This window comes from Triturus cristatus, chromosome 6 (genome assembly GCF_964204655.1).
Source record: "Triturus cristatus chromosome 6, aTriCri1.1, whole genome shotgun sequence".
NCBI classification, from domain to species: Eukaryota; Metazoa; Chordata; class Amphibia; order Caudata; family Salamandridae; genus Triturus; species Triturus cristatus.
The window spans coordinates 613,834,078-613,846,649 of record NC_140589.1 but is presented as its reverse complement, the minus strand read 5'-3'; the positions used below and the strand labels follow the sequence as shown (position 1 = coordinate 613,846,649).

The window sequence follows — 12,572 nt, the reverse complement described above, 5'->3', positions numbered from 1 at the left end:
ACCGGTTTTGGGGTTTCACCCCTCTTCAGCCAGGATAGCTTGAATCCAGTGGCACAGTGAGCCTGGGACCCATGTCTGGGCATACCCGGTGCACTTAGGGCGAGGATGCATAAGACACGCAATTGATGGACGGAATGGCAACAAGGCAGAGAAGTCCAAGACCTACTGGGTGATGATGAGGCTTAGACACTCTGTAAACCAGCGCAAAAGCCCTTTGTAAGGGAATGTTCAGGCAGTGATTTACTTTTAGAAAAAAACACCCCCAACTAAAAACTATACATAACATGAAGATACCAGTGAACGCCTGAACTGTTTAGCATCATCCTAGCTGGAGGTCTGAACAGTGCTGCTGGGGTTCTGAGTCCAAATACTTTTATAGACACATCTTCTGGAAGTCTTACATGTGAAGGCGCTCATGTTGAGGTTGCAAGTATATCCGTATATCCCAACACTCTGTTGCGTTAGTTTATGCACGCAGTTTTCTGTAGACGAGGCTCAGTGGCCACACAACACAACTGAAGTGAGATCATACTGAGCATGAAATGGCTTTGAGATCGAGAAATGAGTTCCTAATAAGCCAGATTGCCTTGGTTTCTCATGTTTTCATATTTCAGTGACAACGAGCAGGAGAGGCAGAAAGAGTGGAGTTCTTTCCCCTTTAGCACTAGAACCCTGTGAACTTTTTTCCAGGGTATGCAGTCTTTAGCACATGGTCCTTACTCCTCAGGAATTTACCACACAGGTATATACTATGCAGGTAAGTATCAGGAAACCCTCTTTTTTCAGAACTTTACCCTGCTGTACTTTACCACACAGGTAAGTATATATGTGTTTGTTAATGTGATCATTATGTCATTAAAAGGGATTTAAGGGTTAAGGGATGACTATGGTAAGGGAGAGCAAATATAAAGGGCCATAGGGGATTTTCAGGGTTAAGGGGCAGGTAGCGGTGAAGGGGGGGGGGGGGGGGGGGAAGGTGATTTAAGGGTTCACGGGTGGGTAGGGGTAAAGGGAATGAAGGGTGTTTTTAGGAGTTCAGGGGCAGGTAGAGATAAAAGGAGGTAAGGGGGTTTTAGAGTTCATGGAAGGATAGAGATAAAGGGAAGTGGAGGGTGTTCAGGGGAGGGTAGTAACAAAAGGGGAGAAGGGTTATTTTAGGGGAAGGCAGAGGGGGGTAAGGGTTTCAAATGGTTCAGGGTAGGGTAGAGGTAAAGGGAGGTAAGGGGTTTTGGGATGGGCAGAGGTACAGGGAGGTAAGGTGATTTAGGGTTCGGGTGGGTAGTAGTAAAGGGAGGTACGTGGTTTAGTGGTTGGGGCTAAAGAGAAGTAAGGTGTTTTTAGGGTTCAGGTACGATACAAGTAAAAGGAGCCAAAGGGTTTTTATGGTTCAGGGGCAGGTAAAGGTATAGGGAAACAAGGTGTATTAAGGGTTCCATGACTGATAGAGGTAAAGGGTGTTCAAGGGAAGGGGGAGGTAAAAGGAGTTAAAGTTTTTTTAGGGGGAGTAGAGATAAAAGGAAGTAAGGGTTTTTTAGGGTTAAGAAGGTGGGAGAGGGAAAGGGAGGTAGGGGTTTACGATTCAGGGGAGGGAAACAGTAAAGAGAGGTAAGGCCTTTTTAAGGTTCTGCGGAGGGTAGAACTAAATGGAGGTAAAGTGTCTTTAGGGTTGATGTGAGTGTAGACGTAAAGGGAGATAAAGGGCTTTTAAGGCTCAGGGGTAGGTAGGTATAAAGCGAGGTAAGGTACTTTTAGAGTTCAAGAGTGTGTAAAGGTAAAGGGAGGTAAGGTGGTTTTAGGGTACAGGTAAAGAGAGCTAATGGTTTTTTAGAGTTCAGGGGTAGGTAGAGATATAAGGTTATTTAGATTCAGGGGAGGGTGGCAGTAAAGAGAGTTAAGGGCTTTTTAGGGCTCAGGGCCGGTAAATGGAGTTAAGGGCTTTTTTAGTTTCAGGGAAGGCAGGGGTAAAGGGAGGTAAGGAGTTTCTAGGGTTCAGAGGCAGGAAGAGTTAAAGTGAGGTTTTTGTTTCGGACCGGAAAGAGGTAAGGATTTAAAGAAAGGAGGGGGGTGGGCTCACTGCTTATTAATGTCTCCCCAAACAATACTATGGGGTGGTGATTTTAATCCTGTATTAGATCCTAATCTGGACAGGTCTGGGTACCCAATTCAAACTTCTCAGCCTGCAGCAGTTGCTCTGAGTTGGCTAATGCAGGAATGCAAGATAGGGAGGGGGGGGGGGCAGGAATCACATAACTCGAGAGAGTACCCATGTCTTCGCAGCACTTGGCACATGGCCAAGAATATACAATTGGGTAGGTACTTCAGGATCTATGTGCCTGGACAACTAAGGTGGATCACTAAAGTGGAACACTTACTCACTTTCAGATCATTGGGCAGGTCATCTGGTGATCATATTGCCTGCTCTCTAGCAGTTAACATTCTCCTAGCGACTTTCCACAATAGCACAGCAGGATACTGAGTGAACAGGGAAAGTTAGAGAGGAGATAAATAATTATTGTCAAAATAATGAGCACTCAGTGAGTACCACCAGAACTCTGTGAGGCTTCCAAGGGCTATATCAAGGGTGTGTGCATGGCCAAGCAGCACGAAACCAGGAAAACACTAAACAGGCTCCTAGACAGACGGGAAGCAGAGAGACATCCACTGGAATTGCATTATGACTACCATAAAGATATGAAGACGTTAGGAAATATTAAAATGAAACAATTAATTTCATGACGTAGCAATTACAGAGATAAAACACATATGTCAATATGGCAGGGCAGAGAATAAGGAGTGTGTAAAAGACCAAAAAGGACTCTAGAAGCACTGTTACGGCCTCCTGGTCAATCCAGGATATCTATTGATCCAAAATAAAAAGGAGGTGAAGTTGTGTGAAGCTGAACACATACTAGCAGAATTGTATGCATACTGTATAGGCCTATACACATCGCATGAGTCACCGTTACCTGTGGAAATTAACAATTCCTTTAACACGTTTGTTATGGTCTGGTTGAATTGGAAGACAATTCCTTGAAGTCCCCTTAACTCTGGAGGAGATACAATTAGTCATCCATTCAGCTTTAAAATTACAAATTCATACCAGAATTTAGTTGCCCAAAAAATACACAAGGCACCTCAAAGGGCCTAACAATGATTATTACATTAAAGATCTTCTACCACCAGGGTTTGTTTGGGGAGGTGACCAATACCAAAACCCTTGACTACTGTAACAATCAGTGGGATTTCTTAAAAAAAAAAAAAAAAAAAACTAGTCTACAATCTGTAATACTGTGTGAAAAAAATCCACCGTTAAATGCCTACTGGCTTTAAAAATGATTTTCCCAATTAATAAGACAGGGGCCCACTGTCATAATAATAATAAACAGCTCAGACCTAAGGCATTGGACAGGAGTTCTCCCAGTGAACCAATCAGGTCTCCTGCAAAATTCATTGGATTACCACCATAACATACAGTCCAACTATATGGATAATAGGCCTTCCTACAAAGCAACCATAGGGAATACAGTCAAATTCCAAATGCATACGTAATTATAGTAGGCTAAAGTAAATACTATCTCTTCTAAGTGAGCCAAACAAGGGCTGTCAATATGAAATCTGCAAGCCCTATGGTTGTTAGAGGTGGTAAACCAATACCAAAACCCTGGTTGCTTTGCCTTTAGGCCTCCCTCGAACACAGGACCCAATTGTCTCTGCAACATTACATGGCCTAACGCGCCAGTGAAAATCCTTCGCTCATGTGATTCTCTTACAATTATGATAATCTGTGAGATTCCATGCAACAAAATATGTCTAGGCTTTAATAGAATAATGGCAATCGAACCTTAAAGGCCTATTACCTTTAACTATAAAGGTGTCAACCTATCGCCTTTATAATAACTTCTCATAATAAACAGATCAGGTCTATAGTCTTTATCATTGGCTTGCATGATAACCAACAGTCCTGTTATACTGAGCATTAGCTTTCCTGCACGAAAAAAGTCCAATATCAGCATTCTTTTTTTCAGTGGAAGCACACAACTTCTGCCCTATCAAATGCTTTAATCAAGAAAACAACATGTGGGCAGACCCTAAGCCCATCTCTCAGTAGTACTTCATAAAGTTATTTTTCTGTTGATTACACAACGCAGCAGCTGCTCTATCCAGCCAGGCCTATAAAGGATATGCACATAAGCAACAGGATCAGGGATTTACAAGTCCATCTCGCTGTGAGAACATAAAACATCTGTGCAATGTGTCAGGAGAAATATGAGCCAGTTTAAACAAATGCAGGACAATTCACGAGCAAAAAGGGCAACCGAGAGAAAAGATATATTGTACTTTGGTATTGTTCCTATTTTACCAGGTGGGTTGTGAAACCCACACAAGAAATACCAGTTTTACCAGGTAATGTAGGCTGCAATAGTATAAAAAAAATTAAAAAAAGAAAGAAAAAAAAATCAATGCCGTGAGAAAAACCCACAAATGTTGCAATATGTAAATTACATTCTTTCTGGCTAAGCACTGATCTCAAAGTCAACAATTTCATTCAAGCCCTCAACGCATTTCTTCTTCTTATATGAAACAGATGTGCGAACAGTGGTACTAAAGCCCCCAAAAAATAAAGCTATACATGTATAAGCTTCTAAGCAGGTGAGTGTTGTGCCCACAATAAATTAACTTGATATTAACCTGGGTTACAAATGTATATAGTTTCCTATCTCCACAACTGATCTGATTCTACAGTGAATGTCTGAAAGGCGAAGGAAGTAGAAAGCAAGGTTGCATCAAGACTGCTCACTTACCTGGCTAATATGGACACACTTATAAATAACTTGATGACTTCCATGACGCAGACGGCTGTGGAGGAAAAGTAGAGCTCGGTTTCCACTGTCCTTGTGTATCGTAGAGCCACAATATATGCTGAAGCCACCAGGGTCATCACAGTTAGACAGTACAGCTTGAAGAGCAAAGTGACACTCTCTAAAATAAGAAAATTATAAAACAGGATAAAACAAATCTTAAATAACGAAGCTTTAGTGTATCTACAACGGCGCTCTGTCAGCTGCTACCTAATTGGATATCCAACTGTATGCAACTCCAGGTTGTAGCCTCCAATTTGTCATAATCTGAAGCTTTGTCGCTCATGCAGGGAATAGATCAAAGTCAAACCAGCTGAGGCATAAATATCCTAACAGATCATTAATCCACATGTAAAGAACTTTGTGGTAACTAGGCAAGGGACTTTTTGGCTAGTGTTCTTCCTATGACATAGCCATCACAAGAGAAAAGACCAGGTACCTACACTTTGCTTCAATTAGCGAATCATTACAGATTTGTGTTGCAATTAATACGAAGGGTGAGAATTGCTGGAACCTGTACGGACCCTCTTCACACGCAACAAAAAACATTACTTCATTTCCTCAATCATCATAACAAAAATACTGTTATACGGCTGATCACAGGTCACCAAGGAACTTACCTGCGTGCCCTAAGAAAGAGTGACAATTCTGCAGGTGAGCGGTCTAATTGAAGCACATGATACAAGGTCACGGTTAGTACCGTAACTAGGTGATAAACCCTCTGCCTTGATTAGGGGGTTGGGATTGCTTAAACTGGTCTGCAATTTAATATTTTCGAAACTAACGCTTCATGTGTAATATGCACATACTTACACAGCATTACGGAACCCCTTTTTGTCTCCTCATATTTGTATTCCATGAATGACCCATGACACAAGTTGTTCAAATATGTTTGCACTCATATCGGACATAGCTCTTAACTTTCTTCTAACCGAATCCCAAGGGAATTCCAATACTTGTATTCCATCCTGAATCCTACATTTTACCTGTGTTTTTCACTCTGGACATTCTACATCCAAGCACAGGACAGATACAAAACATTTCCCCCATTTAGATTAAGCACATAACGTCTTTCACAAACATCCAATAGGTTGGATAAACTATACTTGTTTCTCCCGAGTCGCTACTATGGCAGGTTCCAAGCAGTAAAGTCTGAAATATATCAGCAAACTGGGCGATAACAAAACATACCTTTCTGTAATTTCCATGCCTTAATAGCAGGCCTCACCCCTCGAATCACAGCACTGCCTTCCTCCAACTCTAAAAAGTTTATTTTTAGTACTTCCCACACGATCTTCAATCCCTCCACATCCCTGGTTATGTCACATATGTCAGTACACAATATTATGCACACCAAGGAACAAGAACTATCCATCAATTACACACCAACTTCATCACAGACACTAAATATGCTTTAGCTCCTCTCCACCATCTAACACCTTCTACCTTTCGTTAGAAAATTATAGCTACTTCACTGTGACCACACTGCTGGCTCTGAAATCATTTCATACAAAGACTTGCTTGCTAATGTCGCAATACCCTGTTCCCCCTTGCATCTTTCCTTTAATGTTTTACAGTCCGGTTTGAAGCAAGCCTAACACTGGTTCTTCCAAAACCACTACAGACCTACGGTCCTAAAAAGTGTCCTGCAACTCATTAATATGCAGGAGAACATCGGATGGGTGCATGTGGTGCTATCCCACAAGTACACAAAGTGTCCTACAAAGTCTCCTTATATGGAAACCCACATTGTGCAACTGCCTGACAACAGTCCTTCACAACCATATGCAATCTTATCTTGACCATTACGGGATGTACGATACAATGGCTTACAACAAACACTTGTAATAAAGCCTAAACTCCTTCAACCCATGCTGTTTAACCAGCCTCTACTATCAAAACATCTGTTGCAGTACCAAACTTGGGATCTTTTCAGGAAATTGTTGCTAATAAACAGGTCCTTGCTTTTCTAAGTACCAAACCAGATCAGTCCTTGAGGTCCACAGTGAGCTTGTGCCATAATCTTTGGGAAATGGCACAAGGTCCAAGGGAGAAAATACATTCACAAAATGCTGGTATCAAACAAATCTCCTACAATGCTCTTCATTGCCATATTTTGTAGATCACTAAAGTTCAGCTGTTAATAACCTCTTTGTGGTGGACGTAAGAGATGTCTGAATGGTCTTCTTTATCCCATCATGAGATACAAAAAAATATTTCCTCTCTTGATTACTTTTCCTTCTATGGTCTATTCCTCTGCTATTAGCCTTTACAGATGAATGCTGTGGTCAACAGATCAACGTATATATTTATTCGTATTTGTAGAGCGCAAAAGAAAGTTTGAAAGTAATGAAGTGCTGAACAGAGTGTATGGCCCCAGTGAAGATACAATAATTGGTGGAAGGCCATATGTTTGAGGTACAAGAATATCGACATAAATTTCATGTCATAAAATGGTCTACAAAATATCACTCAAATGAAGTAAATAGAAAATCTTCCCCAATGGGATGATATTTGTGTAAGTGATATTTAGAACCCAGTATTTCTGCCAATACTAATGTCCAAGTGACAGCCATCATGATCTTATGTATTTCCTACTTTTTGTTAACACCATACGTGTATTGACAGTACCAGTTCACTCTTCCTCAGATACAACAGCATCAATTAGCAAATACCACACAGTGGTCAGAGAGAATTATCAGCACCCAGTAGTTCATCCTACCCATTGCATGCCATCCAAAGGGTCAGCAATCAGTCTACAATAACAGTTTTGGTGCAGATATATAAATATCAAAGTAGTTTTCATTGAAAGCATGAAGTAATTTAGCCTAGTCTGGATAAAGTATCAAAATTAGCAATTTGTGATTAAGTCTGAAATATATCATAAATATGGTCTAGGGCCTTCTTCACTCAGGAATACGACATTGCGTCTCGTTTGACAGCAGGAAAGTTGAGTTCCGACAACTGTGGCAATGATTTAGACACAAATATAATATGGCATGCCTTCTGTACCCACATTGTACACACATAAATCCATGACTACTGTAGTTTTTATTGATAAAACCAAAGGTTTTAAGGGGGGTGTCTCAACTAAGACTTTAAGAGTCTGACTTCTAGTTGGGTGGTAATTTATGACCTCTGTGGGGTGTGTGCAGTGATTGGAATTCCAAGTTGTGATGATTACTGCACCCCCATAGTTTTTACACTGACAGATTTCGATGTGCCAAATCTGCCTAAATGTATCAGAAAACATGGCATAACAAAGGAAACTCATAAGCAATTTGATGGTTAAATATAGACTCCACGTTATAGTTCTCCTGCAAATGAAATACCTGGGATATTTAGGGTGGCTGGTAAACCTCACCCTGCGGTAATGGTATGGGTAATGGTATTTACAGTGTGGGAGAAACACTTCAACATCCTTCAGCCCAGCTGTAATCAAAGCCGAAGCTATCCCAGACACCTCAGTCTAACTAGTCACCTCAGAAAATTCTGCCGCTTTCTTCAACAGCTCCCGTAAGCATTTCGTTCTGCTGGGTACATGATCACCAAATGCAAAATAGTATGTGCACAATTCAATAAAAGGACAGGAGGAGTATGTCATGGCTGATGAAAATATAAAATTAACCAGGCACCCACTAAGAGTCATACATTTCTCTGGGACACGGTACTCTGTGGTCTAGGCAAGCCAAATTGGACCCGAATTTCACTCTCCTCAATGTTAAAATCTTTTTCTTGCAACACAGAGCGAACAGCAACTCAGGAACATTTATGCGCATGTCTGCATCCTAAGCCCGACATTACACAACATTGGTCGGTCTTAAAAATACTGTATCACTTTTTCGCATACCAGTGATAAGGAAGGAGCATAAACATCAATATAAATGTACACCGAGTAGAGACACTTTGTACTTTCCAAATCTTTTTATTTACAAGGTAATTTTCATAAGACTAGCGAGAAGGAATGATAAAAGAAAAATACAGAGAACCAAAAATAGAGCCACAATAAGCGGTTGCTGCGTTTGGGGTACATAAGACAAACTACATTTTACTGTATTTGGGTTATGTTATCTGTAGGAAGCCGGTTTAAGTGGTGGGACACATTCTTCCACCACCATGCACAGGTCAGGCAAACGCTGTTTCTCTAACACAACCATGTCACACAGGCAAACGGAAGGAAGGCTACTGCACAGAATGAGAGGTATGGCTCAGCAGTATAAACAACACTTGAATAAAGTAACTCCCAAACCACTTTAGCAACATTAAAAGTATTTTATGACTAAAATAAAAGTAAAAAGGCAAAAATTGGATAGGTCACTGCAAATATACAGAGCTTCAAATAACAGTTCCACGCCACACCTATGTTCTGCCTGGGCAGTCAATTAAACTTTAGTCGCATTCCTCACATGTGGCCACTGTAAAATGTCTCCCACTCCAGGAGCTAGGCTGGACCCCCATGCTACACCTCTTGCCTTTACTCAAATTGAAGGGGCTGCATGAGATTAGGGGAATGTGAAATGTGTGTACTTTGTTTTCGCGTAATTATGGCAATGACAGAAATGAAATGCAATTGTGCAAATGCAGATCTGTCATTTCGCGCTATACTGAAGTGCAAAATCAGTCCTCACATTTAATGTTGGCACAATGAGGCATTTAAACAAAAGCACCGCGAAACAATAGCTGTTGTTCCTGTGCGTTTGCAGTAAATCTTTCCAGAGAATTACCGCAAATTGCACCTTTTGCTGTAAACCTTAACTGTTAACGACGCAAAATTAGAGTGAAGGAAAATTCCCACAATTTTCACTGGGCTAATTTAAATTTCGCCCGGGCCTACATGAGAGTCAGTCGTCATGCAAACTGGCCCAGTTAAAAGTTTCCAAACTTCACAAACTTCCTGTGAGGATGTTTCAGGCTTGCATATCCAAAACAAGCAGAACGTTTTACGTTCCTTCAAAGTCTGCCTAAGCCAATCGATGGCAACACCACCTTTCCAGGTGCAAGTTCAGCCCTTGCTGCGTACACCAGAGTCTCTGCCTTCCACTAGAAAGTTCGTCCAGGTACACAGTGAATGGAAATTAGTTTTTTCACTCACTTTCGAGTTCCAACAAAGAATCTTCAGAAAGACAAGGGCGAAAAGAGTTGTAGCTGGTCAACTGTTCTGCTGCCCAAGAAAAGTCTCACTCTGGGTTTCCATGTGATGAGCTCACTTTGCTCCTCTTTCAGAAACACTTACAGGCCCTGGAAATATGAGTGGTTGGTAGGTCATCGCTCACAGAGTTCATCCCGTCTAGTCCTTTGGGCTGCTCTCTTCTCCTTTCTGTCCCACACACTCCTTTGGGCTGACAAAAATCCCTGACGGGTGAAGATTCTAACAGTCTTCTGAACACAAGTCTTGGCCCTGGTGGTGACAATTCGCACAAAACTTCAAAAGCTTCTTTTTGTTTTTTGGACCTTCTCCAGGCAGGCTAATACTCTTCACAGTAGACTAAAGATTGCAGGAGCCTTCTGAAGCTTCGACCTCAAGGGTCATCAGGTATACGTAATACACCTACTTTCAATCTCCACCTCTAATTTACTGCGGGAGTTTCACTCGTGGCTAAAACTCTGTCAGACGTCAGTGAAAAGCTTTTCAAGCTATAACAACTAGTAACAGTAAAATTGGAATGGCAATAGAAAATATCATGTAAATTGGTTCTTTTTCTTTGGTTACAATGCTGCTTTCGCTCAAACTGGTTTCATAACTCATGAATCCAGGCCCTGTAGAAAAACATGCCTGAGTTGTATATCATGTCATCTACACAATCCCACATAATAGGGCCATTGAAGCAACGCAGCAGCACCCTTGCCTAGTCTCCTCCCTACACATTCCCTTGCTATCTTCAGTCTCCACTAGTGAGCTACAAGTCAGGATTCTTACACAGGGAACTGGCTTGACCCTCCACCACACCCCCTGTCTCTCCTGTGGTGAGAGATGTCATCTCAGTACAAAAAGATAAGTAGGTTGTGTGCCTGCAGTTGAGAAATTATATATAGTGCATTTGCATGCAGCTGCAAGCACTTGTAGAATTTCTCTTCACGTTTTAAAGGAAACAGAAACAGTCAGAAGTAGAATAGTAAACTCTCAGTGTGCTGCGTCAACATCCCAGAAAATGCTAGGAGACAAAAATGTGGGGATCCATGCTAGATAAGAGGATTTTCCTATACACCTCCCTCCTTGTCTGACACGGAGAAACCTAACCCTTCTGGTGATTTTTCTGCATGGACGATAGAACAATGACAATCCACCAGCTTTTCAGTAGTACTTGTTAATCCAATGTCTTCTTTCCCTTACTAGGACCCTTCTCTCAGTCTTGGCCCTAACCACTAATCACATCCATGGGTAATACCACTCTCTATCAATGGACCCAACCTGCGAGGACAATTCTAGCTCACGTATAGGTTCAACCCACACAGTAATGGTCAATACCATGGCCAACCAGGTTAGATAGCCTACTTTGCTTTCTGTGTCTTGGGCAGGTCTTCCTACAAAAGCAAGCACCAACAACACGGCAAACACAGAGCAAAGGCCACCAAGCTTGCACCCTAGCTGTTAACATTTACAGCTCTCAAACTGCCTCCTTAGACAACTGACTATTTCCCTACAGGTAAATATACAAGTTTAGTGCCTTAAATGTTACTGAACGTCCTAGTACTATATGTCTCAGGTCAGGACCGACACCTGGCTCTGGCCTAAGATGCAAGACTCCTTCCTTCCTTGTGTAAACTGAGCCTACACAAGAATTCAAAAGGGGTACAATCCTCGGGGCGTTCTTCCCTTCAGGTGAGAGGATTTTCCCATCATCCATCTTTCTTTGGGGGTTACTGCAGACTACAAGCACACTTAAGTGAGTTACTGAGCCTCGAGATACCCAACCCAACTCTCAGGTTAGGTCTCCACACTGCAAATGGAATGGAAAAATAGCCATTATCAGTGCACTCTGCAGGGTGTCAACCAATTGGGTGCCCACCTCCAGTACACCAACCTGCCTCTCCTTGGGTCTAGTGCACCTACCCCCGAGCTATATAGTCTCCTTAAGTCCACAAATGTTTTACTAAAAGGTCCAGGCAGGCAAATTCTAACATCTCTCACCCTGGGAAAACTCTTGCATCCTTAAGTTATGGGCTAAGGGACTCTCCTGATGTTTCTCAGACCTCCTGGTGCTTTCAGAGTGAGCGACAAAGCCTCAAGCTGCAGGCACACTCCTCCCACTTGCACCTCAACCATTTCAAGGGCAACAAACAGAGATCGAGGCTCCAGCCCAGAGTTCTTATTTTTAGGCTCAACACTTTCTTGGCACTCCTGGGCTTCTGTTGTGAATACTCCTTAAGGTTGGCATACGCTGTTATTAATATTGAGAAAATCAATGTTAATATAGAGAACGAAACATTCATGTATAAAAACGAAATTGCATCTCTATTGACCACACCACATCAATCCTGGCTCAGATATACGTGGTTAGGCATGCCCAGAGACCATAGATCGAGGATACTGATTGACAGAACACAGGTGGGGTAGCACATAGACAGCAAACAAACGTGCAAACAGGAAATCCCAGATCAATCCCACAGATAAGCACAGCGACAGCACAATGATCGAGGGAGATTGGCCCCAATAAAGCACACATGGCCAGAGGGGTGTGTGCATTCCCAAAACTCCATAAAGTCAGATGCCAC

The 12,572-nt window shown here is 42.0% G+C and overlaps 1 protein-coding gene across 1 annotated transcript in view; it reads right to left on the bottom strand.

Moving 5' to 3' along the window:
- SLC35A1 (solute carrier family 35 member A1) overlaps positions 1 to 12,572 on the bottom strand; it is a 193,410-nt gene that overhangs the window by 170,465 nt on the left and 10,373 nt on the right. Inside the window, exon 2 of the mRNA XM_085611091.1 lies at positions 4,803 to 4,980. Coding sequence (XP_085467217.1) covers positions 4,803 to 4,980 — 178 coding nt within the window. The remainder of the gene's footprint in view (positions 1 to 4,802; positions 4,981 to 12,572) is intronic.